Below are 27,497 nucleotides of genomic sequence, written 5' to 3'. Positions count from 1 at the left end.
CAGGCGATCGTTCGCCCCTAATTAACCACCTGGTGGGTTTCCAGGCGCCCGGAACGGGGAAAGTAGCCCGGAAGCGCGCTTTTCCCCCCGGAAAAGTCGGCCTCGACCTTCAAACGTCCTATATCTGATCAAAAAACAAAGCTTTCCCATTAGCGATAATTCGCGTTTTCGGTGTCGATCGTTGTGTGATGATGTGTGCAAAGAAATGGTGATTTGTGTTTTTTTCCCGCTTTGGCGTGGATTTATTAATAACCGCGCCGTTTTAAAAACGGAAACGCACCCCGCCGACCGGATACACTTCTCGGCAATTACACAAATAAACACAGGAAACTTTGGCAGTAAACATGGTTTTATTTGCGTCGATGCGGCATCGCTTCGCGATTAATCAGTTCGATTGGAATAAAGTAATGTTTCAAAGACGGATTCGAGGCCGCACGCACTGACACAATGACTCGCATATGCACTTCCGGCCGGAAATCTAATGAAGTTATTATTCCTCGGCCATTAGCGCAACCCTTCTTCCGTTTCTTCGTTTTCTCATGGGAATTTCTCAAGATCGAAATCGCGGACGTGAGCTGCATTAGTCGGAAAAATATTAATCACGACTTGATGATTTTTCTCGAAAGCGCCATGAAACGGTAAAAATAGCTTGACTTTTGGAAGCAGAAATTAGGGGTGCACCACCAGATGGTAGGAAACGGAACCGGTATTGTTACCTGCGATCGTAAAAGCCGGATCGGACGTCCTATTTCCGGCACACGAGGCACAATAAGACCGGAAGAATGGTTAAGCCATGGAATGTTGGCCATTTCCTAAAACCACAGATTTGACTCATTTGGGGTGATTCACGCTAGGGGCGGCTGTCGTGGCATTTATTTTTAAAATGACGCACATTTTCACACCTTCAAAGGTGTCTCCACGGAATTCTGAATATTTGAAGCGTTAAGAACAGAAAAAAGTAATGTGGTTTGTAAATTAATTGTTATCCGAGAAATATCAATACGTATTATTATTGCTACTTTTTTTTTTTGACTATGCAACAGGAAACAGTTTCAGGTGTATAGTTGGTTGCATACCACAAGGATTAAGACCACGGAGGACTATATGTTAGGAGGCGAACTTAGATGCAAAATCCCAGTATTTTAATTCAGCCAATGCGTTAGTAACTTGAAAAAAAAAAGCAAAAATGTTGCACTTTGCCCTTTTTACAGACTGAGAAAAACTGCCGACTAAAATTTTCATAAGAAACATGACAAAAAATTATTTAACATTAAAAATTTGCGCTTCGTTTTGTATTATTCAAAACGCTGCGAATACGGTTAAAGATACAAGAAAAATGTTGGGAAGAAATTTGTAGAGAATTAAATTTCCTTTAGAAAAGTCAGCGACACCATGTATCTATCGCCAACAGTTTAAGCCCCAAAGGCGTTCAAAGACGGCGATGCGACGAATTCATGTCGTTTTACCTATAGTCAAGTAACGGAAAGTTAATTTATACCTAAACCGTTGAAGATAGCGATTTGGTCTCGCGGACTTTTTTGTAGGAAATCTAATTGTCTACAACTTTCTTCCTAACATTTTTTTGCACCTGTAACCGCATTCGCAGCGTTTTGAAAAATACGTGTAAATTGGTAATAGTTAAAAAAAATAAATATAGTTTACGATTAAATTTTTGCATTCCGTTTAACTCTTACAATTGAAAATTTAATGCTCTATCTGCCTGTACTTTTTTGTTTGCTATGCGTTATTCGTTATACAAATACGCGCTCTGGCGGCATTAACGGAACTATCGAAGACGGGAACGTTTTATCTGTACTCCGTTTTGCATCCTAGCCTTTAGTTATCCGTAAAGTAAAATCTACAAATGTTAGAATTAATTGGACCAAGTTGTGAAAATGTGTTTTTTTTTCAGATAGCAGCAGCGCGGAAGAGTGCCTGGCTCGGCAAAAGGTGTCCGGTCAGGAGTCGAGCACCATGTGGCTCCACTGGCACCTCGATATCCCCCCTCACAATGGTACTTCCCCCAAAAAATAATTTTGGCATTTCGCTGACTGTCTTGTTTCAGACTGTGAAAAACTGCTGTGTTTCCGTTATTACGACGGCTCTACTTTAGATTATTTAGCACAGACCGACTCTCTGATAATAAAACATCCAACTGACAAATTAAAAAAACTGATAAAAGTGAAACAAAAACACAAGTGTAATGGTATCGAAAACAACGCGTTCCAGGACGAATCCGAGATTCCGACTTTGAAAAGTTCAAACTCACTCGAAGATTTGAACACTGGAGTGAAGAAAAAGGCGGTGAACGGGTTAGTGCGTTCGGAGAGTACAAATATGGGCGGTACGAAGAAAAAGATTCGCTCCAAATTGAACCAGAAGAGTCCGAACAAGGAGTATTATCAGATTTGGACGGCTTACAGTAATTCGAGTGCCAAAGACGAGGAGGAGGCGTGCAGTTTTGATTTGGGGGCGGGGTCGGCGCCGCCTTTACCGCCCAGGACCAATCACAGGCCATTGGAGCGCTCACATGCGCTCGTGGCCCCGCCCCCCGCCGTACTTCGGCAAAACAAACCGAAGAAAATGCAAAAACCTGAAGATACCTTCAATTTCGAACTAATCGACACCGATGAAGATTACAAGACGTCGTCAGCGGCGTCGTCAGCGTCTGACGACGCCACCTTGTCCACGTGTAAAATCAAAGCTGCCTTTCTCGAAAACGGGAAAAAATTAATCGGGAGTGACAATTACATAACCACGGTCCTATCGAAAAATTTAGACACTAATTCTAGTCCCAAAGCAAATGCTCATTTAAATTTAGAACCTAAAGATAGTCAAAGTTCAGTCTCGACTCAAAGTAGTAGTTCGCTTGATGGTGATAATAATCCAGAGTTGGTCTTGAAACCGCACAAGCCCCTCACTCGCCAACTCCCCGAAGACACGCCCGACACCCCCGTCCACAAACCGCGCCCTAAAGCACTAGATCGCGTTGCGGGATTGGCTGGTGCGCTGCCCGTGTGCCCGCCCACGCCCACTCACCGCTCGCGGAAACCACGCAACGCCGAATTGAGACCGCCCACGCTCAAATCGAGCGAATCGTCGCTGGAAGGGGCGGAGAATGCGGCGGGGCTGGAAGTGAAACAGGCGGATGTTAGGCCCTTGGAAAGTCTAGAGGGGTGGAGCGAGGCTAAACCGGCCAAAGACAATCCCAGATTGAGTCTTATCGCGTTGTCCGAATTGAGGAATGTTGATAGGAGGAGTCCGGAAGTGAGGAGTCATGATTTGGTGAGGGCGGAGGCTAGTGGAGGGATGCCGTTGACGTTGCAGAGATTGAGCACGACGCGGTTACCCTCCATTCCGGAAAGGAGTCACCGGATTTTGACCGTGGCCGAAATTCCGGGCGAGCACGAAGAGCCCTTGCCTCCTTGTAAGTCACTATGTTTGTTGTTTATTTTATAAAAGTGAAATTTAAAGAAAAATTATAAAAAAAACTCGCCGAGATCGGGGTTAGAACCTGCAATTTTTGAAGAAAAACAATGAAAAAAAAAAAACTCGGCGACGACCGGGTTCGAACCTGGAATTTTTGGGACAGTTTTTTCGAATTATGTTTTTTTGTGGGGATGTGCCACTGCCCCCTCGTAAATTTAATTTTATTTGGTAAATAAAAAATAATGTTTATCGTTTTTTTTTTGGTTTAGTTCATTTGTAAAGCCGGTAAAAGTGCAGAATTTTGAGACAAAATTTATTTTCCTGTACTGTAGATCTGCTATTTATTCGTAATTAAAAACGTGACTGTGAAAACTGGGTTTCGAACTTGCAATTTTTCGTGTGTTTGAATTCAAAATTTTAGGGTTTCTACTATTGCATCACGTTTTGGACGCTATTTATTGATAATTTAGCCGCTGTAACTCAAATTTGGGCAAAAAAAAATGCGAAAAAAAATTGTCCGGATCGGGGTTCGAACCTGCGTTTTTCGAGTCGATGGCTCCGAATTACAATTTTTTTTCGTATTTAGCGTGGGAGGCGAGGATGGATAGCCACGGCCGCGTCTTTTACATCGACCATGCGACTCGGACGACGTCCTGGACCCGTCCTGGGGGCAACAGTAGTTCAATTTTGGGTAGTGGTGGCGCTGAACAACAGCGCCGCCAACTGGATCGAAGATACCAAAGTATCAGACGAACAATAAGTTCGAATCGATTGGTGGATGTGATGGATTTTTCAGCCGCCCCTCCTGGGTGTCGTCTCTTGACACGGCCTGATTTTTTTACGATTTTACACATGAATCAGGTACATACTTTATTTTTTCTACGACTTTGAGTTATTCATTTTTGCCATAGGATGCCTTATCTTTATACAATCGAAACCCTACACTTAAGCATATGATCGTGAAAATTCGGCGCGATCCGGCCGTTTTCGACAAATACCAACACAATAAAGAACTAGTCGCTTTAGTGAATATGTTTGCCGACACTTCCAGTGATTTACCGGAGGGTTGGGATACGAAGAAAGACAGAAATGCAAAGGTTGGTATTACGGGTGGGTTTCCCCCAAATTACTAACACTACTAACCCTCGTTCAGCAATTTTTCATCGATCACACGCACAAAAAAACCACTTATATGGACCCGAGAGTGCCGACGGAACCGATTTCGTATTCGCGCCGAATGTCGGAAGATGGACAGGTAAAAAAATTAAAAAAAAATAATTTCGACTAACCTAATTATTTTTCGAAAATTTTGGTTTTTTAATATTTTTGGTTTGTTTACAGGTTCCTGTCCCTCCACCGAGACCTACAACTACAACGAGCTTCGTTTCGACGAATGTGCCCGAAGTACCGGTGGCTTACAACGATAAAGTGGTGGCCTTTTTGAGACAGCCTAATATTTTCGATATTTTACGCGAAAGACATTCGCCGATTGGAACAAGTTTGTCGCTGAGAGATAAAGTGAATGCAGTGAGGGTTGACGGAACGACAGCTCTGGATAGGTTGAGTCATGATGTTCACCTGACAATTCTTTTAAGGTAAGAAAAAATTTCCTTGTTTTTGTTACATAATGAATAGAAAGGTTTTCGTTTAGTTACAATTTGATTATGTGTTTACGCTGATTATTTAGAGATTATTTTGCGGTGGCGATAACTAAATTGTTTGTATTTTTGTGTTTAAAAAGTTATTTCATATAAATTGCGGCGGAATTCTGGTTAATTTTTTACATTTTGAATAAATTGAAAGCGGAAATTAATCATAAATGAGGAAAATGTAACAATAAAGAAACAAAAAATACTATAGAAATAAAAAATGCAATAAAATTTTATAAACAAAGTGAAAAAAAACATGAAAATTAAGATAGATCTGAAAGAAACAATAAAAAAATCAAATACATTTTATAAAGTACAGTAGAACAAAATAATAGCAAGAACGAAAACGACATACTAATCGAAAGTTAGAAAAAATTCTTCTGGTTTCTGATTATTTAAATTCAGGTTTATTGTAATTGTTTTGTAATGATAAATTATGTGAAAAATAAAAAGTTGAACTTCTGAGAGCTTTGAAACTGTTGATAACAAAGCTACATAATTCTCTGAATTAAGAAGAAAAGGGAAAAAAAAGAAAAAAAAAACGTACAAATTTGGAGGGTAAGAGACTGTAGAAATTCAATTTATCCTTATGTACATACAAAGCTGTATAGAACAATAACAATACAATTAATAAAAAGCAACAAATAATGGTAAATAAATAGTAAAAAATTTGAATAGAAAAGACGACAAAACAAAATGAAAGCATAAAAAAATAATAAAAAAATTGTGTGGAAGAGAAGGAATAAGTAAGTCAATGGATATAGGTGCATTTGTAGAAAAGAAAGAATAAGATATAAATGTGTAAACAGAACCTAAAAAACAAACAACAACAAGCATTAGAAAGGAAGAGAACTGAAAATCAAAAAATGGTATTTTAAAAGAATTTGAATAAATAAAAAAAGAGAAGCGAAAATTGCGTTTCTCACATTTTCTGGAATAAAAGTGAACAACAGATAAAAAACTTTAAGGGATAAACAAAATTGAATAGGAAATAGATGACAAAAAACTACTAAAGTTAAAAGTGAAAAGAAAAGAATTTAGTCATTTTTGAACACAAGAGTAGATAAAAAAATATTGCGAAAGAGGAAATCAATAAAAATAATAAGTATTATCGATAAATTTATAGATAGGAAAATCCAGATAATAAATAGTGATTTGAAAAAATCTTTGAAAAATAAAAAGAGAAAAGGTGTGTTGGAAAATACATGTGAAAAAAGTTAGCGGTAAAAGTTAATTAAAGAATCTATGAAATAAATAAATCGTAGCTGAAATAAATAATATGTATGTATTAAAATAAGCCGAAAAAAGAACAACCTAAAATTTTGAAAGAAGAGAAAATAATGGTAGAAAAGCTGGACAAATCTGAATAGAGAAGAGATGACAACAAAATTAAGAAAGTTAAAAGTGAAAAGAATTACGTCAACTTTCTAACGCAAGAGAGCATTAAAAGAGAATAGTCCGAAAGAGAGGGAAAAGCAAGGGAAAAAATAGAAACTAGAACAATAAGAAGAATATGCATAAGAAAGAAAAAGATGGGAAAATCTGGATAATAGTAGTTTAAAAAAATGCATAGAGAAGAAAGGATCATGAAAAAGTATAAAAGGTTATTTAAAGAAAAATATAAAAAAAGGCACATGGTAGCAGAAGTAAAGAATAATACAAGCAGGAAAAAATAGAAAAAAAAATTGAAAGGAGAGGTGGAAAAAAATCTAATTGATCGGAAGAAAACAATAAATACAAATCAGTAGACAAGTTGTGATGTAAATAACAACAAAAAAACTTAATTTAATTTTAGTTTAGCTGCTCAATAATAAAATATGGATGGAAAAAGTAGCAAAAAATTCTTAAAATAATAGAAGATTAATACAAAATTGGACGTAAAAAATGATGCAAAGTTGATAAAACAATAGTGTAAAACAAAGAAAGCGTAAAGTAGGAAAATTCATAATCTTTTACTAAACAAATTGCATTAAACATTAAAAAAAAAACTGAAAGGTATCAAAAATGGCAAAAACTCTTGGTGTTTGTTTATCTCCAAAAATAATGTTGTACGTTGATTGTGCGCTATTTTCCCAAAAACTTTGAGTTATCTAACACCGAAAAAGCGCGGAAGTGTTGGAAATTTTCTCGAAACACCACTTGGAACTTAATCGTTGTGTCGAAACAGCTGTCATTTTTGTTCGGTCAGGTGCTTTCCCTGCATTGTTAAATGTCCACAAATCGTCATATTTGGTCATTCTTCCGCACATATTCCCATTTCCCACCTGTTGGCTTGCAATCGCGTCGTCCTTGATTACCCCGGCAGATGTCTTTTGTAATTTTTCCGGCGCGCGAAGACGAGGGTGAATTAATAATTCGCGCTTGCGTCATTTCTAATCAACTCAACCGCCACTTCATGCACTAATTCACAAATACGTTAAATGTTAGGGCTCGTTTACACACGCACATACGGGCATCGGACGTATGTAGTTGATTGGATCACGTGCGGCGTCTTGAGCAACTCCGTTTTTTTGAACGATAATTTCAAATTGATTGTTTAAGAAATTATTTCAATACAATCGGCGGCCTCGCTACACTTTCAGTGGGCGAAAATTTGCCCAAATCAAATTTGTGGAAAAATTCCCTTGTTGCATTTGGGCGAAAATACAGTTGGTATGCAGGTGGGAGGATGCGGATTGAAAGGGCCGTAACGGTAAATTTTTACCTGGACTTGTCGAAATCGCATCCACTTTCCGTTAAGTTTCGAGAGTTTTGTTGTTGTTGAAATCGAAAGCATGCGTGCTCTCGCAATTATGCATACAATGAGTTGAAATGAATAAAAATTGTTTCTGGTGAGGTTAAATGCTAAAGGAAACAAAAACATTATTGGGTAAATGACATTCAAGCCGAGACACGAATGCATTATTGTATGTGAACGTCGAAAAATTGCTCGCTCATTAGTCGAATTAATTAAGATTTTCGACTTTTGCACGCGCTGGACGTTAAGGTCGCCCCGTAAGCCGATCCCGAGTTTTCAGTTACTTGCGAAACGCAACAGCGATGCTGAAAAGATTCGCCGATTTGGAGAAATATTCCGTCGCCTTGAAACATTTAGCACATGAAAATTGATTGCAATTTGAAAACTTATGTCACGCTCTGATTTAATTATTACTTGCGACGGGAGCGGTCTATTATATTTTTCGGAGTTGATATTTTAACGAGTTTATGACTTAATCATAATTTTTATTACTGGACATTAGTTCCACTAATGCACCATTTCGCTAAACGAACTAATTAGTTTTTTCAGGCGTTCTAAATTTCATTGCCTGAAAGTAAAAGGTAGCTATTACTAAGCGATTCGGATTGTTATTATTAAGCCCGATTTATTATTTAATAGACCCCTATGATTATCGCTTTATCTCGCCGATTTTTGGTAACATGTGGGACTCAATTATCGAATGGCCTCGATATGTGATGCACCTGCAGCACGTGCCAGGTTTTCCCGCCACTAATTTAGATTTTGGACAAAAATCGCCGTAAAAATACGAAACTATAAACGATAAAAAAATCGATAAAAAAATATATAAAAAAAGTAAATATATAAAATGGATGTACCTAACGAAAAATTATCAAATTGATAATTGATATTCTAATAAAAGAAAAATCGTTGCTTTCGGAAGATTTATCGATTTATCTACTCGATTGATTACACCTACTATGATAATCGATTCATTACAAAATGACGAAATAATCGATAAAAGAATTAGGCGCGAATTAGTTCATATGTTACCTGATTCTATTTTTTTAAACATGTGATTGATAATCGATATTGTATGATAAAAAAAGATCCTTGCTTTGTCGATTTATCGATTTATCTACTTCGTTGATTATGATTCGCTCTAATAAAAGTATACAAGATAATCGATGAAAGAAAGCACTGGGTATATTATTTTCAGTAATGATCTGTAATTTTGATGAATTTTTAATTTATCGATTTATCGAATTGGTTTAAAAATATATTCTAGAAATCTGTGATTATGGCATTATCAAATCGATAATCAGTTGCTTGTTAAGCAGAAATTATTGCTTTAACAATTTTTTTTTATCAAATTCTTATTTTTTGTTTTATTATTTAAAATGGTCATTTTGAAATTGTTGATTAAATGTTATTATACTGATAATTTATTTTGTATTTTGTAAATTATCTTTATAATGAATTTGGCGAAATAATCGATAAAGAAGCTCAATCTTGCTGTTAAAAAAGATATAATCGATAAGTTTAATGAGTTTTTGGTTTAGGAATTATTTACTAATTAATTCGATTCATTAAAAAATAGCGAAATAATCGATAATAAAATATAGTTGCGAATTGTTCCGAAAAATAACTCAAATTAATAATCGATATTATATGGTAAAAGAAAGATTTTTGGTTACTCGATGGACTACAAACCACTATAATCAAACTGTTTATGAAATAATCGATAAAAAAGTACTATTTTACTAAATTTTTTTATCTTTATCGAATTGGTTTAAAGATAATCTATTTATTATACCTATAGTTAACTAATTATTATTTTGATAATATATAATCGATAGTGTATATAAAAAGAGAGATTCTAAAATCCACAACAGCAAAAAATCGATGAAAACACATTCTTAGAAAATCGGTAAGTTGGGTGGATTTTTCCTTAAAAGTTTTGTAAAAAATTGTCTATTTTAATTTTTTTTATGAAAATTACGAGGATCTTACATTGATATTTATCTAGTCGATTGAGTTTTAATAAAGGCCTTTTCAATTTATCTTTGTAATAACTAAAGAAGCACATTATTATTACTAAGGATAATCGATAAGTTTGATACATTTTCGGTTTACCAATTATTTATTTGTTAATCTGATTAATTAAAAAATATCGAAATGATCGATAATGTAATATAAATTATCTGTTTTAAAAAATGTGCTGAAAAGTAATTCAAATTGATAATCGATAGCTATTTTATGGTAATAAAATAAAGATCATTGGTTTGAAGATTTATCGATTGAAGATAATCGATAAAAACAGTACGTAAATATCGGTAATTTTGATGAATTTTTATTTATTTTTATGGAATTGGTTGAAAAATAATATATTCTTTAAACCTGTGCTCAACAAAATATCTTGTTAATAATATAATCGATTGTGCTTTGAATCTCAATCTAGTCGATTGAGTTCTAACAAAAATTGGCAAAATAATCGACAAAAAGCACAAATTTAGTACAATCAGCAAAGATAATCGATACTTTTTAAAATTTTGAAAGTTATAATCGATTTTGTAAATGTTACTTTAGAAATATCGCTTTTTGAAATTTTTGCATCGATTATAAATATTGTAAATCGGTTTTAATGCGTTTCTTTCACAACTCGTGCTTTAATCGATAACAAATTTGCTGAAGTATTTCATTTGATAATCGATAATGACCAAACAATTCATTAGAAATCCAAACAGCGATAGCATCAGCTCAAACAGACCGAAGTTTGCGTTCGCTAAACACTCATCAATTGATAAATCGACATGAATCATGATGTATATGTAAATCATCTGGCGCACGCTTCACACACGAAAACCAGGTCACGACATCTCATTTCTTCACAAAGCTCTCGTCTTTTAAAACCTTTATAATCGTCTTAATTGTCGCATTAAATCAAATCCTTTTCGTATCGTTGACCCCTGGATTGTTTGATCTCGGACACACGTCCACCCATATTTCGAAATGTCGCCATGAAATCATCTGAATTTTATGCAAAATCGGCACTTTTCGAGAAACATGTGTGATGGTCCGGTGATGGGAAAGAGAAACTCCAGCACTTTACTTCTAACTACTACTATAATTTATTAAAATTTGGAATTTGGAATTGACATTAGGTCGTACAGTAACAACTAACTTATTCTGACTGCCCTATAACATAAAAATGATTTCTTATATATAGAGGGATGAAAGGCGATAAGCGGAAGAATGTACAAATAAAAGTGGACTCGAGATAGTAAAGTAATTAGGTACAAAGTTGAACATGCCGGATGTAGATGATACAAATTAAATTTAAGACGTTTGCTAATGATAATGAAAGATGTTTACTAATGATAATGATAATTATAACGTTAAAGGGATATTTATAATGGGTACATTACACCTCCCTCCGTAAAAGAAAATTAAGAATACGATTTATCGGTTCTTAATTTTGGTAGTGATGACGATGTATTTGGCGCAACCGGACTTATATCTACTGCTGATGAATGAGATTCTGAATGTGAGCCTGCTGAACTATCATATTTTACATTATAAGATGGAGCTGATGATGATTTTTTACATAGATTAAATATCGAGTGATTTGAGTGACGTTTCTTACAATATTTGGACAGCGAATATAATGAGAATATTATGAAAATTACGAAAATCAAAAGAAAAATATGATTAGTATAACTAGTATCCTGGAAGAAAGTTAAATCTTTATTTAATAATAATTCGTCTGTTGATTTGGCAATATCTTGTAATTTATGGCTTGCTTCTTTTAATGTGTCGATGTGAAGATTAGTAGGTGTTATAGGTAATAGATTTAAAGAAAAATTTTTTGTTTTAGTTAAATTAATGCAACAATCGTCATTTAATTTTAACTGAGGTACAACAGCATTGTGTGTACTATTACGAATTGTTTTATCGGTTAAGAAAGTTGCGGAACTTGTGTATAATTTACAATTTGAGTTAATTTTTAAAATTCCAGTATTTTCTAAGAAAAGGGTTATGTGTGACATTTGAAAGCAATTTAAGGCGATATCAGTTCTTTTGGGTAAAATATAAATCCATGTATTCGGTTTATCCAATTTATGCCAAATTTCTAAGCGAGAGGTTATAATTCTTATGTTGCAATTTATTGGGATATTGAGAGGAGATTTTAAAAGTTCGGTTTCACATATAGGTCTAGAATTTGTATAGTAGAAAGGTTCCGAAGTTACACAAATAAAAGTTGATTCATCTAAATTTTGACAATTAGTTAACTCATTTAAACCTAAATACAAATTATGGTTTTCGGAGATTGCTAGATAATTGAATGACGGTAAAATAAATTTATAATAAGAGGTTGAGTTGTCTAAAACCGGTAATGGAATTAATTTATAAAGATTAAATTGATTTCGATTTACAAGAGGTATTGATAGAACATAGCCAATTCTGTTGTCGGTGAAGAAACATTTGATTGTGAGTAATTCTAAATATTTGTGTGCATTTTCGCGGCTAACTGGTAAAGGATACGTAGATGAACTAGGTAAATGTGGAATTGTTTTACTCAATTCTTCGATCAATTGAAATGGTGTTATGACATAAGGGTGTAAAATGTTTGATCTAGAAAGTAAAATCGTGTCCATAACGGTCGTTATTTCGTTTTGTAATGTTGTAATAACTAGATTTAATAAAGAAAAGTGTTCGTCTAAATTTTGTTTTAATTCTAATGCAAGATACCTATTGTTTATTTTACGGGAATAGTTACTTATTTGTATAAGATTTTCTTCAAAAATTTTGGAGTTCTTATTCAAATCTGTGATGGTATTGTTAAAGTTCGCTATTGTCGAATTTACTACCATTATTTGTTGTTTTAAAAGTTTGCCTAAATTATATTCGTTTTTGTTTATCTGATTTATAATTCCATTATAATATTTAGCATCTGCTTCATCAAGTGTACCAAAAGCAGTTTTTAGAGCATCGCCAACGATATTTAACCAAGCGCGTTTAGTTCTCTTATTATTAATAAGATTTTTGAGATCTACTTCTGATTTATGCAAATAAGGTACTATATGTTTTAATAGTTTTAACGATGATTGACATAACGCCATTAATGAATGTTGATTACTTTGGCAAAGATGCAAAGTTTGATTATAAGCATGATCAATGAACGATAACTTATCTTCTAATGAACTTATATCGAGGTAGGATACTATTTGCCAATGTGTCTCTTGAAATTTCACATTATTTATGTGTTCAAAATATATACCAGAGAAATGGTTAATCGGTGTTACGGTGTACTGTTGTTGATCGGTGATTTGTGCGTATTCAAGTGTTGCTAATAAGCTGATAGACAGAATGAGTTGCCTGGAATAATAAAGGAAAATTAGTGATAAAAATTGATAAGTAAAAATAGTATAAAAATGCCTTAAATATAAGCAAGTTTTAATTTATTACTATGAACTTTATGTTTTTTATTTTTAATCAAAATAGTGTAATTTACTGGTGAATTAATTTCTGTAATTTCATAAGGACCTGAATAATTTGGAGAAAGTTTCCTTGACCTATTTAATTTTGATTGTTCGTTTAATAGGAATACTTTGTCACCAATTTTAAAATTTTGGTTTTGACAGTTCTTATCATAATATTTTTTAGATTGTTCTTTTGAATCTAAGATGTGCTTTCTCGCAATTTCGTGAGATTTTTGCAGTTTTAAAGTTAAGTTATCCATGTAGTCATCGTAAGTGTACTTAAATTCAGGAGATTTTGTTATGCTTGTAGGCAAATTTGCTTTAGTTCCGAAAATTAATTCAAAAGGTGTATATTTGGTTGAAGTATGAACTGTTGTGTTGTAGGAAAACATTGCAAAATCTAACCATTCATCCCAGTCTGTTTGGTTTTCTCTAATGTAGTGTTTTAAATAATCAGCTAAAGTGTGATGACTTCTTTCCAATGCACCATTAGATTGGGGATGGTATGCCGTACAGTTTATCTGTTTAATTTTAAACAGTTTTGCAATTTGTTTTAATAAATTTGAGGTAAAATCTTTTCCTTGATCAGTTACAATTGTTGAAGGTATACCGTGTTTGCAAATAAAGTCGTGAACTAATTTTTTAGCAATTGTTCCTGCTTCATGATTTGGAATTGCATAAGCTTGAGAATATTTAGAAAGATCATCCTGCAATGTCAAAATAAATTTATTACCATTTTCTGATAACGGTAGCGGTCCTACTATGTCCAAAAATATGCGTTCAAAAGGAGTTTCACTTGTTGTTGTAATCACCATTGGTTCTTTACTTTTCTTTCGAACCAATTTATTTTTTTGACATGACTCACACGTTTTTATAAAATTCTTGATATCAGATTTCATTCGTGGCCATTTATAATATTGTTTGATTCGATTATAGGTTCTATGAAAGCCCGAATGTCCAGCACAAGGATTTGAATGATATTCCGTTAAAATCTTCTTAATTTCTTCTTGAGTGTTCGGAATTACGATTTCATTTGAAAGTATGTAAATTTTAATGTTAGTTTTTCTAAAAATGTATCTTATCATTGAACGAATTTTGTGAAAATGGAGTTTATCAAAGGAAGAGTTTAATTTAGGTAAGCTTATGGATTTTACATTATCAGCAATTAATCGGTTTTTTAATTTTTGTAAAATATTAAACAAATCTTCGTATGATATAGATTCCCAATAATGTTCTTTTGTTATCATATAGTAAATATTTTTGTTATTTGCTGAATTTATTGGTATTTTGATTACTTCGTTGACGTTTAAAGTTTCTGTTTGTAACATTTGATAGCTGTTAGTAAATTTCTCTTTTATTTGTATTTGGACTAATTCCTTACATTCGAGATCCTTTGAAATGCATAAACAGATGTTATCGGTTGAGTCGATAATATTACCATTAACTTCTTCAATATTATCATTGGTGATAAGAGTTGTTCTTATTTTTTTTAAGAAATTCGCATATGATTCATCGTCGTCCTCAGTTCGGAAATGATTGACACACAGATTATCTAGAGGAATTCGGCTGAGGGCATCTGCATTTTTATTTAATTTACCTGGTTTATAGAGAATTTCGTAATCATACTCCTCTAATGCTAGTCGCCAACGTATTAATCTAGAACCCGGATCTTTCACATTAAATAACCACGTTAATGGACGATGATCAGTTATGATTTTAAATTTTCTACCATATAGGTACGGTCGAAAATGTTTTACACTCCAAACAATAGCAAGAAGTTCTTTTTCCGTCGTTGAATAGTTTGATTCGGCCCTATTCAAAGTTCTACTAGCGTAAGCTATTGGTAAATCATTAGGAGGTTCACTTTGCGACAAAACTGACCCGATAGCAAAATTACTTGCGTCCGTTGTCAAATAAAATGTTTGTGTAAAATCTGGATACTGCAATAAAGGTTCATTGGTTAATATTGATTTTAAATTTTCAAATGCGCGTTGTTGTTCACTAGTCCAAATAAATTCTGCGTTTTTTCTTAATAATTTGGTTAACGGTTGTGTTAAAAAAGAAAAATTTGGAATAAACCTTCTGTAATATCCGATTAATCCAAGGAATGTTTTGACATGCTTTTGTGATTTTAGAATAGGATACTCTGAAATAGCTTTAACTTTATTGGGATCAGGTTTAACACCTTGATCAGTGATTTTATGTCCTAAATACATTACTTCGTGACGTAGAAATTCGCATTTGTTTGGTTGAATTTTTAAATTGTGTTCTGATAGTCTTTGAAATACCTCTCTTAATTTTTTATTATGATTTTCTAAAGTATCTGCATGAATTACTATGTCATCTAAATAAACAAAACAACGGTTATTTTGAATTCCAGATAAAACATTATTCATTAATCGTTGAAATGTCGCTGGTGCATTTTTTAATCCAAATGGCATACGATTAAATTGATAGTGACCTGTGTGAGTAGAAAAAGCAGTTTTAGGAGCATCTTCTGTAGACATTTTTATCTGATGAAAACCTGATGTTAGATCTATTGTTGAAAAATATTTTGAATGTCCTAACTGGTCCAAAATTTCAGAGATATTAGGAAGCGGATATGAGTCACCGACAGTTATATCATTGAGCTTACGATAATCGACAACTATTCGCCATTTTTTCATTCCGGAAGAGTCTGATTTTTTAGGTACAACCCATATAGGAGAATTCCATGGTGAATTAGATGGTTCGATAATATTTTCATCGAGCATTTGATTAATTTGCTTATTGACTTCTTCTTTATGAACTTCTGGAAATCGGTATGTTTTAGCGTTAATTGGTACTTTCGATGATGTAGGAATATTATGCGCGATTGTATCTGTAAATGTTAGTTTGTCACCATCGATATAAAAGATATGATTAAATTCATGACAAATTTGTAGTAAAGATTGTTTTTCTTCTGAATTTAGATGATCAGTTCGTAATAAATTTGAAATTTTTTCTAAACGTTCTGATTTGAAATTATTATCAGAGGTACTCGTACGTAATGAGGAAATATTCGCACTATTTTCACTATAATCGATTGGATCTAATGTGACTTCGATATTTTTAATATTAACGATTTTTTCGGTAGTGTTTAAAATTGAGGTTATTATGTTGCTATCTTTGTCAACCTTTACAAAACTTGGACAGAGATAAACGCCTTCAAGTATATCAATATTTGGACAAATGCCTTCTTTTATTTCTCCGTTTATGGCTTTAATTTTTACAATTGTTTCTGTTCTAGGAGCTAGTTGAAATTTTACATTTGAATCAGTTTGATTGTTTTTTATTTTATTTGAAGAAAATTTTTCATTGTAAGCAGGAATGTTCTGACTTAATGGAGGATTAGAATTAGATTGTGAAAATTTTGATTTGTAATCGCGTTGAATTTGCGCACGTATGGGATATTCTAAATGGAATATATCTAGATGTTTATCATTTATAAATAGTTTATCATTTTGATAATCAATTAGGCAGTTGAACGATTTTAAAAAGTCGTTACCTAAAAGACCGTCGAAAGGAATCGGGAAATTATCGGGAACTGCATGAAAAATATGTGTAAATTTCTGATTGCCGATATAGAAATCTAAATAAGTATAGCACAATGTTTTCGTATGCTGAGTCACGTTTATATCAATACCCTTCAGAGTGATAAGATTGTCTTCATAACAATGAGTTTGACCTTTAAGATGAGAAATTTTTACAAGCGAAATGTCAGCACCGGTATCTAAAAGGAATTTACCTGGATGATTTTTTAATTGAGCAATATTTAATGGAATATAACTTGTTACAGCAGCAATGTTTAATGTTGCAATTCGGCGGAAATTTGGTGGGCAGTCCTCGAGTTCTCCGCCAACGTCGAAGAGCCCGGGCAGTTTAAATTACTGCCGTTTGAATTTTGTAGGGACTGTGATGAAGATCTAATGCGGGAATTATTATTTTGTTCCTTTCGCGACTGGTTATATTGTAATTTACGACACTCGTTAATTAAATGACCATTGTTCTTGCAGTAATTACAGAATTTTCTTTGAAAATCATTGTTAGATCTTGGCTGGATTTTAGAGGAAGAATTATTATTATGGAAATTGTTACGATTAAATTTTGAGGAATTACTGGTACTTGGAGAATTGATATGTGTGTGATTCTGAATTCGGTGAACATTATTAAAATTTTTGTTCTGGTTGTGTTGTTGATTTTTGTTCCGACAATTAAATGAATTATGACCCGATTTGTTACAATAATTACAAAATCTACTTGACGAATTATTATTTACGTTTTGATATTTATGAATTTCGTATTTGGATTTAAGTTCCTGTTCCTCGTTAATCGCGATCGAGATTGCTTTTTCTAATGTATCCGGTTTTTGAGCTTTAACTAAAATTGACAAATCTTTATTTAATCCCGTGATAAAAACGTTCAAAGCTTCATTTTGCAGTAAATCAATGTTTCCGTTGCGTACTTCTTCGGTTAAATTGTCACTTAACGAATTTATTAATTTTACGTAGCATGTTTCTACACGATTTGAAAAAGAAACGACACTTTCATTGTGATTTTGCCGACAGGAATTTAACTCCAATTGCCATTGACCAACTGTACGTTTATCTGAATACAAATCTAGTAAATGTTTCTTTAATTGTTTCCAATTTGCAAATTCTCTATTACGTGTTAAAGTTCTCGCGTTATGCGTTAATTTGGTTTTAATAATTGAAAGTAAAAGTGGTTGATTTGCAACTCCAACAAGATTATGAGCTTGATCACAATTATCTATAAATTCGAACAACATTGATTTGGTTCCATCAAACTTAATTAACATTTTTTCTGCTAACTCTAGTGAAATCGACATGTTGGTGAGATTTAAGTTAGGGTTAATTAAATTACTAGATGATTGAATACTTAAATTATTGAGGCTACTTTGATCCGAATTGGGCGTAACGGAATCAATCGTGTTAGTTTCTTCTGAACCGATTGAATGTGGATTAGACGCGGTAGCTCCTTCTAAATTCGTCGTAGCTTCCTTTTTGTGTTTTGACATAGATCTCGTTGTTGGCATCAAACAAATAAATTCACTTACACAAGGGAAGATAACTGCTGGAATCCCATTATGTTACACTGGACCACACGATTTTCGAAAACCTTCACGTCTGGGGTTGAATATCGCCGTTTGTCACCTATGGTAGCGACGATGCAGCAGGTAGCACGAATACACGAACCTTGAAGACCTGGATGTTGCACCACTGGATGATGGACGATAGCCCAAATCGAAGTTTCCCAAACTTGCTGATTGAAATTTCAAATTGAATTTGAAATAAATTTTCCAACCGCACTATTACGATCCCACTTCTGACACCAATTTTGTGATGGTCCGGTGATGGGAAAGAGAAACTCCAGCACTTTACTTCTAACTACTACTATAATTTATTAAAATTTGGAATTTGGAATTGACATTAGGTCGTACAGTAACAACTAACTTATTCTGACTGCCCTATAACATAAAAATGATTTCTTATATATAGAGGGATGAAAGGCGATAAGCGGAAGAATGTACAAATAAAAGTGGACTCGAGATAGTAAAGTAATTAGGTACAAAGTTGAACATGCCGGATGTAGATGATACAAATTAAATTTAAGACGTTTGCTAATGATAATGAAAGATGTTTACTAATGATAATGATAATTATAACGTTAAAGGGATATTTATAATGGGTACATTACACATGCTTCCATAGTAATATCCAGTGATTTACGGCCGACGTTTCGACGAAAGAGGAGAAAGTTCGGGGTTTATGACACCCCTGCTGGACGATTTTGTTATAAATTTTTACTGCCCAGAGAGCTATGATTACGAAAGGGTTCGGCCGGTAATAAGGGGTTGTGGGTAACAAAGGTTCGGCCCGTCAGAATTCGGCTCAAATTCCGGAATTTGGGGACAATGGCATGGTCGGGTTATTTTGCAGCACAGTGGCGGAAAAAATAATTCAACACACTGATAAGATAACCGCTCTTTTGGGTGTTTCGTCAACGGAAATTCGTCAGGCCGGGATTTTTCCCCGATTTGTACCAATTTTTTCCGATTTGTTTCGGAAGGGACTCGGCGAGCCCCCACCTCGTAGCGAGTAGTTCATTTCTGTCCACCTTCGAGCTATTAGAGTCGGTGTTACTCCTGCGTTAGTATGTAGTGGATCGCTCGTTTCGAGGGTGGATTTTTTCAGTGCGGGTTCAATGGCTTTTGTGACATAAAATGGGCATCGTGACCAAGACAATAGGAGTCATATTCAGTCTGTGAGTGAGGGAAAAGTCGCGTCTTTTCGCGCACCAATTGCTCCTCTAACCCTGATGCGTCCGTTTATGAATTAAAGATTACACTTTCGATCGAATTTTTCGGAGCGGAATTGCATTTCACGCGATAATTGTGGGATTGTTTATTGAGACTTTTAACGGAAATTTGGTTTTGTTTTGGCCGTTGGACTAATTGATAAGTTATCTATCGGTTGCGGGTCTTCTGCTCGCATTTGTGCGGAGTTCGCGAGCAGTGATCCCGTGCGGGAGTATTTTTGGACCGTCAGCATCCTGTGGGATTTTTTCCCGCAAATGCGCGATAATTGAAATAAATGGAATTCTCAAAGCATTACCTGCAATTAGAGTTATTTTAATTATGATACATTTTCTTAATTAGTACACTCAACGATTATTTATACTCGTACAGTAATTCATTCGCCAAGGACGGAAATATGCGGAGCACACGCTGCTGATGTTTGTTTTTGTAAATATTTTCGGCGCGCTGTGTCATTTTTGAACTTGGGAGGTAATTATTGCAAATAGAGTAGATGAACTAATCTCAGTGACTCATTACTAATTACGAGACTTCGTGTTGTCACTAATCTTGTTATAACATGTAGATGTGTTAATAAAAAATTGTAAAAATTTGCTAAATTGGTGGCCTTGAATGGATTAAAAAGTTTGTAAAACAAATTAATAAGTGATTATAAAGAAACAAAGCTTTTTTCAAAATTTATTCAATGTGAATTTTTCAAAATAAATAAAACTGTAATTGGCACATAATTGCTAAAAATGTCATTAACAGCCAAATTAATTTGCGTTTTTAATTAAATATGAACATTTCCATTGGAAGCACTTGGTGAAAACAAGTGTTTTAAACTTCTTGTACCACAATTTCACTTTTTCTACTCTAAAATAAATTAGAAACAAATGTTACGAATTTTTCATTTTGTCTACATTTGATTTTTTTTTCTAGAACTAAAGCTGGGAAACAATTTTTGACTGTCCTCAATTAATAGAAAGCTTCATTAAATTTTAATTCGTTGTTAAAAGGTAACAACGCAATTGACCAATCAAACTGGTTCAATTTGGTCACGTGATCAGTTAATTACGCATTTAACTGCGGATTAAATTAGTAACGCTTTTGTACATCTGCTGTCTAAAATCCTGAACTGTCATGTGTTCTGCTGTCACTCTGTCAGTAGACTTCGTGTTGGCTTTATCTAATCAGAGTCAAATTATTGGTAAAGTAATTTTGTTTTCAAACATGCATTTGTTTTTTAACAGGAAGTGCAGATGTTACGAAAAATTGTGGCCCCATTTGGTCATGAAAAATAAAATTATTGCAAAAGTATATTATTATTCTGGGTCATGGAAGTCAAGGGTGCTGCTGTCATTATTTTGTGAAATTTTACAGGTTATTTTTTGACAGCACTGTAGAACACTAACATAAATTAAATCGGGAAATTTTGTATTAATATGTATTTTTTTATTTGTCGATATCTGTTTTATTATAATCGATTAAGGTCTAATCTGGTTTTTATGTCACGTTTGATAACTGAATAAAACTTCAATAAATAATGATATTTTTTTACGGACGCAGTGTATATTAAATTTGTTAGCTTCTGAATCGAAGAAATCAAGGGTGCTTCTGTCATTATTTCCAAAATTTAGATTTCTTTGTTATTTTTAGGCTGAAATGACGTCGTTTTCAATTGAGTTGTTGATTTTTCAGCCTATTTTGAGTAAATAATTTTGAAAAAAAAATCGTTTTTACTTCAAAAATGTGCTTAAACACGTGAAAAAGTCAAATTTAACACTATTTTTGGCCCAGTTTGGTTCTAAATTAAGAAATGCGTAAAAGGCCAGGGATCGAACCCACAACTCTTGGACCGCTCTTTGATTTTTGTTGTCAACCGAAAACAGCTAAACCATCTATGAAACACAACAAATTGTGAAGGCTAAAAAAAATCAAGTGTTTTCCAGCTTACGCAGATCTAGTGCCTTCTTGTAATTGTTTGCGTAAAAAGTTACCTCTGTTTTATAGTTTTATAAAATATGGTAATTTTATCCAAATAGTTTGTGAAATTCAGTTGTAACCTCAAACAGATTAGAATCATTGACATTAGCCACTTTGTGGTACAATTTGCGTCTGGAATCTAAAAAATAAGGATCACAAGATTAGGGAAAAATGTGTTCGCAGTCGGCCATGAAAAGTAAAAGAGGTGTGAAAGTATTCTGATGGAAGAAATCAAGGGAACATTTGAGAACAATAAAATAAAGACGATAACAAAAAATTAATTATGTTTGCTTACGACATTAGCAGCGTCTTAAAATAAAAATCGGTAGATGAATTCAGCATGGGGTATTGAAGCTAAAACCAAATGAAGGCCACCGAATTGTCAAAGTTGCGATAATAAAATAGGAGTTGTGTCCTTTAGTTGCGATTTTTATTTTAATAAAAATTATGTATGGCATTGAACGAATAGAGCCTGCAAACCTCGGCAAACATTTTTTATGCGAAAGAGCATCAAATGTATCTGTAGCAACTGTGATAGCTTTATTTAATGTGCAATAACTTGGCGAATTGCCGTCTTACAGCTTGTTTGTCCTACATTCGTTTGAAAATTTCGGTTCCGAGTTGAAAAACCTCGCGTGTCAGCCACCCCATGTCGGGGACTTCCTACAAGCCTTGCCGCTATAATTTTGTTGCTATGAGTCAAAAACCGCATCACACAATCGATCCGCTTTATCACAAAGTCTACAAAGATTGGAGATAACGCTAATTTCGTTTTTCATATTGTTTACTAACAAACCCAGGATATGATTTCATGACGAACAGCACAAATGCCCGTTGCATAACGTCTATAAATACGACGAATAAATAAAACGTTTCGAAATTTTCCTCCTGCACATGTGGGCACCAAATCCAAGAGTTACTGTCTGACCTTGACCAACACTATAATTAAAAGGGTATCATCATTCCACAAACCTCCCTAACGTTTAATCAAGCCGTAAGGTATTATTCGCGACTACGGAAGACTATGAGTTAGGAGAAAATCGCAGGGTTTTCAGAACCCAGAAAAATAGTACGGCGGAGTAAATGAGGGCGCTCGTTTCGGCGCCAGATCCCAATTCTCCAATTACTTGGAAAAATGCACTTTTAACAGGATTTTCATAAGAAAAATCATTTAAGATTTAAAATTTGTGCGTCTTTTCGTATTTTTCAAGACGCTGCGAATGCTGTTGAAGATACAAGAAAAATGTTAGGGAAGAATTTGTAGAGAATTAAATTTTCTACAAAAAAGTCCCCGACACCATATTTATATCTTCAACGGTTTAAGTATAAATTAACTCCAATACTTGACCACCAGCAAAATAAAGCAAATCAGTCGCTTGAGCGCCTTTTAACGCCTTTGGGGCCTAAATGGTTGAAGATATGGAAATGGTCTCGGGGATTTTTTTGTAGGAAATTTTATTCTCTACAACTTTGTTCCTTACAGTTTTTTTGTATCTTCAACCGTATTCCCAGCGTTTTGATAATTATGCGACGGTGCGCATAGAATTGCCGCTTAGAATTATATTTTTGCGAACGCTGCGTATACGGTTGAAGGTACAAAAAAATTGTAAGGAACAAAGTTGTAGAGAATTAAATTTTCTACAGAAAAGTCCGCGACACCATATTTATATCTTCAACGGTTTAGGTATAAATTAACTCCAATACTTGACCACCGGCAAAATGAAGCAAATCAGTCGCTTGAGCGCCTTTTAACGCCTTTGGGGCCTAAATGGTTGAAGATAGGTAAATCGTCTCGGGGATTTTTTTGTAGAAAATTTAATTCTCTACAACTTTATTCCTTACAGTTTTTTTGTATCTTCAACCGTATTCCCAGCGTTTTGATAAATATGCGACGGTGCGCATAGAATTGCCGCTTAGAATTATATTTTTGCGAACGCTGCGTATACGGTTGAAGGTACAAAAAAAAATGTAAGGAACAAAGTTGTAGAGAATTAAATTTTCTACAGAAAAGTCCGCGACACCATATTTATATCTTCAACGGTTTAGGTATAAATTAACTCCAATACTTGACCACCGGCAAAATGAAGCAAATTAGTCGCTTTGAGCGCTTTTGGGGCCTAAATGGTTGAAGATAAGGAAATGGTCTCGGGGACTTTTTTGTAGGAAATTTAATTCTCTACAACTTTGTTCCTTACAGTTTTTCTGTATCTTTAACCGTATTCCCAGCGTTTTGATAATTATGCGACGGTGCGTATAGAATTGCCGCTTAGAATTATATTTTTGCGAACGTTGCGTATACGGTTGAAGGTACAAAAAAATTGTAAGGAACAAAGTTGTAGACAATTAAATTTTCTACAAAAAAGTCCGCCACACCATATTTATATCTTCAACGGTTTAGGTATAAATTAACTTGACCACCGGCAAAATGAAGCAAATTAGTCGCTTTGAACGCCTTTGGGGCCTAAATGGTTGAAGATAGGGAAATGGTCTCGGGGACTTTTTTGTAGGAAATTTAATTCTCTACAACTTTGTCCCTTACATTTTTTTTTTGTATCTTTAACCGTTTTCGCAGATTATGAACAAAAAAATTCTCTTGCAGCCTCTTCGAGCAGGAGATTATGTCGTATGTCCCTGCGGTGGACTCGCGCAGCACTGCACGCAGTCCTCGGGGGTCGCCCCAGCCCTCGCCCATCGCCTCGCCCGGACTGAGCCGCCACCGCGTCCCTGCGCCCCACAAGCGCGATTTCGAGGCCAAATTGAGGAATTTCTACCGGAAGTTGGAGAGTAAGGGCTACGGTCAAGGGCCCGGCAAATTTAAGTTGCACATCCGGCGCGAGCATCTGCTCGAAGACGCCTTCAGGAGGATTATGTCCGCGAATAAGAAAGAGTTGCAGAAGGGGAAGTTGTGCGTGGTCTGGGATAATGAGGAGGGACTGGACTATGGGGGCCCCAGTCGGGAATTTTTCTTCTTGCTTTCAAGGGAATTGTTTAATCCCTATTATGGACTTTTCGAGTATTCAGCCAATGATACTTACACCGTGCAGATCTCCCCCATGTCGGCGTTCGTCGACAATTACCATGACTGGTGAGTGGCAATTTTTTAACTTTCAATTTTTGATCAGTAAAAATAATAAATGCACAGTAAAAATGATGAGAGTTCCACATTTCGAAATAATAATATGTGGCTAATTGCTTTTTCTACAGCAGAAGGCATGTGTTATTATTATTATTATTATTATTATTATTATTATTATTATTATTATTATTATTATTATTATTTCAGTGCAGTCCAAATTGTTTATTTACGTCTATGGACGGTAGTCAGAGGTTTTGACATTGCTAGTTTTATGAAAAATCTATAAATGTGTTCTTTCGACCCCTAAACGATTTTTGTTCTTTGATTCCAGGTTTAGGTTTAGTGGTAGAGTCCTAGGTTTAGCCCTCGTCCATCAGTACCTCCTGGACGCGTTTTTCACCCGTCCCTTCTACAAGGCGCTGCTGCGCCTCCCGGTGGCCCTCTCGGACCTCGAAAGTCTCGATTTTGAGTTCCACCAGTCCCTGCAATGGATCCGCGAGCACGACGTCTCCATGCAGGGGGAGCTCGAGCTGACCTTCGCCGTCACGGAGGAGGTCTTCGGCCAGGTGTTGGAGCGCGAACTCAAACCTGGCGGCCGAAATGTCCCAGTGACAGAGAAGAATAAAAAAGTAAGAAACCGTCTCATCTAGTTGTGTTTATTTCAATTTTTCAATCACAGGAGTATTTGGAGAGGATCGTGCGCTGGCGGCTCGAGCGCGGCGTCTCCGAGCAAACCGAATCCCTAGTGAGAGGCTTCTATGAAGTCGTCGACCCAAGACTGGTGAGCGTCTTCGACGCTCGAGAACTAGAGTTAGTGATCGCTGGCACCGCCGAAATCGACCTGGCGGACTGGAGACAGAACACGGAGTACCGCGGGGGCTACCATGACCAGCACCCGGTGGTGGTTTGGTTCTGGCAGGCGATTGAAAGGTACTGTTTTTGTTCACTTATTGATTTTTTGTTTATTGTTCGATTTTGAAAGGTTTAGCAACGAGCAGCGACTGCGACTGCTGCAGTTCGTGACGGGGACGTCGAGCATCCCCTTCGAGGGCTTCTCGGCTTTGAGGGGCTCCATTGGCCCCCGGAAGTTCTGCATCGAGAAGTGGGGCAAGCCAAATAGTCTTCCAAGGGCCCACACGTGTTTCAATAGGTTAGATTTGCCCCCTTATCCCACGTCGGAGGTTTTGTACGAGAAGTTATTGTTGGCTGTTGAGGAAACGAATACTTTCGGGATTGAGTAGTTACTTAATTGGGGACTTGAGGACTGGCTGGAGGGTTAATTGTTGTTCCTTGCGCCGTTTAGAGCCAGTGTTGAGTTTGCTGCTGATAGCTGGTGTATTGTTCACGCCACAGCCTCCTATGAACCGAAAAATTGGAAAGTGACGTTACGTTCAAATGGAGGAGGCCGTGGTTCAGTTTACTTACCAAATAATTTGTACATTTTCTGTCGCATTTCTAATGTAAATAATATTTATTTGTCTAGAATCTGATTAGTTGTATGGGTTTCTTTAGTCATTTGTGGATAAAACTGTTTTTATTTATGTAATTTATTGACGAGTTTTAATAAGTGTTTCGTTGCTAGTTACCACATAAGATTAATCATTTTTATGAATCTGAAATACGAAAAGTTGTGATTTATGTAATTCTAGTCAGTTATCATTATTCTGGATTCTTTTAAATGCACAAAATGTTTTATATTAAGGTTTAAATATGCCAACGTTCTAGATTATAATTGTTTGTGTATTGGTATAAATATATGAGCTAAATTTGTAACATTCCAAGAAAATACATATTTGTTACACATTTTTCCGTTTGTTGGTATTACTGGAATTTATTACCTCCGCGGACGGAAGCAAGTATTGTTTGAAATGTTCGGACATTCCAAACATATTACAAGAGTTGATTACAATGTCTTTTTTGTTCGTATTTTAGTAAAACCAATTTCATTAACTGATTCAAATTTGTCACCAACTTGACTAAACGAACTACCAGGTATACCAATAACTCAGTGTTCCCAGTATATTTTTAGACACAATCTTTAATAGTCACCCAGTATATAAATCACATTTAGTGCTAAAATTCAGCCAAAAATTGCTAATTACAGTAGCTCTCACTGCATCATTTTGGAAGAGATTATTTTGGGTATACTCGAACTGAACATCGATACTCTTAAGTCATTCTTTGAAGAAATAGGAATTTGGTGTAATGGAACCCGACTTTAAACTTGGGGTTATGCCATAACCCTTCAAAAATAATTAATCAAGTCAATTTTTGTAATCTCCCAAGTGAGTGACAATGGCCCAGAGACCCCTAGAAGCGGACGAAATGGAGTTCGACTGGATCCAGCTCCAGAAGGAGATCCGGGCCGGCGATGAGACACGCAAGGAGAAACTACTGCGCAAAATTAAGGAGAACCCGATGATTCCGATAGGTGAAACAGCCCCCCGGGCGCCGGTTTATCAGTGAAAAAATGCTTTCAGGTTGTTTGGCCACAACTTGTGCCCTATGTTACGGTTTGTGGAGTTTCAGGACCGGGAATCGGAAAATGTCGCAGTATATGATGCGGACCCGAATCGTGGCCCAAGGCTTCACCGTCGTGGCCCTCCTCGCGGGCATCGGCACGGGGCTCTCCAAAATCGAGCGGCCCAAAAAGTAAACGGGGGCCCAACTCTTGTACATAAATGAGTGATATTTATTTAGTTACGTGTTGTCTAATAGATCCAATAAAGCCTTAAACTGTGTTTTTTATTTATATAATCATTGTTAGCATCGTTTTTGGTTAATTTTGGTGCGCGGGTACAGTTTCCTGTAATTGGGTACGCGG

At 35.2% G+C, this 27,497-nt stretch overlaps 2 protein-coding genes and 1 long non-coding RNA gene across 6 annotated transcripts in view; 2 read left to right on the top strand and 1 right to left on the bottom strand.

Annotated features, from left to right (window-relative positions):
- Hecw (Hecw ubiquitin protein ligase) overlaps positions 1-26,479 on the top strand; it is a 42,422-nt gene extending 15,943 nt beyond the window's left edge. For 2 of the 4 annotated variants that reach the window (XM_968154.4, XM_008200038.3), the window contains exons 2-11: positions 1,913-2,014; positions 2,066-3,427; positions 4,016-4,290; positions 4,341-4,526; positions 4,583-4,684; positions 4,771-5,024; positions 24,197-24,682; positions 25,005-25,302; positions 25,353-25,603; positions 25,656-26,479. In XM_968154.4, the coding sequence (XP_973247.1) occupies positions 1,913-2,014; positions 2,066-3,427; positions 4,016-4,290; positions 4,341-4,526; positions 4,583-4,684; positions 4,771-5,024; positions 24,197-24,682; positions 25,005-25,302; positions 25,353-25,603; positions 25,656-25,914 (3,575 nt within the window). In that variant the 3' untranslated portion in view covers positions 25,915-26,479. Of the gene's footprint in view, positions 1-1,912; positions 2,015-2,065; positions 3,428-4,015; positions 4,291-4,340; positions 4,527-4,582; positions 4,685-4,770; positions 5,025-19,420; positions 19,581-24,196; positions 24,683-25,004; positions 25,303-25,352; positions 25,604-25,655 lie in introns of those variants that run through there. The other 2 variants (XM_008200037.3, XM_008200039.3) reach the window with 2 other exon arrangements.
- LOC135265352 (uncharacterized) lies at positions 10,902-19,179 on the bottom strand. Its single transcript, XR_010332978.1, has 2 exons — positions 18,373-19,179; positions 10,902-13,173 (listed from the first exon to the last, which is right to left on the bottom strand). It is a non-coding gene; the product is annotated as an uncharacterized LOC135265352 (long non-coding RNA).
- Positions 26,480-26,775: 296 nt separating the features above from the next.
- Positions 26,776-27,409, top strand: LOC661992 (uncharacterized protein). Its single transcript, XM_968120.4, has 2 exons — positions 26,776-27,104; positions 27,154-27,409. Exons 1-2 carry the CDS (start codon positions 26,969-26,971, stop codon positions 27,327-27,329), a joined length of 312 nt encoding a protein of 103 aa, XP_973213.1. The 5' UTR covers positions 26,776-26,968; the 3' UTR covers positions 27,330-27,409.
- The last annotated feature ends 88 nt before the right edge of the window (positions 27,410-27,497 follow it).

Source organism: Tribolium castaneum, chromosome 2, assembly GCF_031307605.1.
Source record: "Tribolium castaneum strain GA2 chromosome 2, icTriCast1.1, whole genome shotgun sequence".
Taxonomy (NCBI): domain Eukaryota; kingdom Metazoa; phylum Arthropoda; class Insecta; order Coleoptera; family Tenebrionidae; genus Tribolium; species Tribolium castaneum.
Note: the sequence above shows the minus strand (reverse complement) of the source record. Positions and strands in the feature narration are given on the sequence as shown.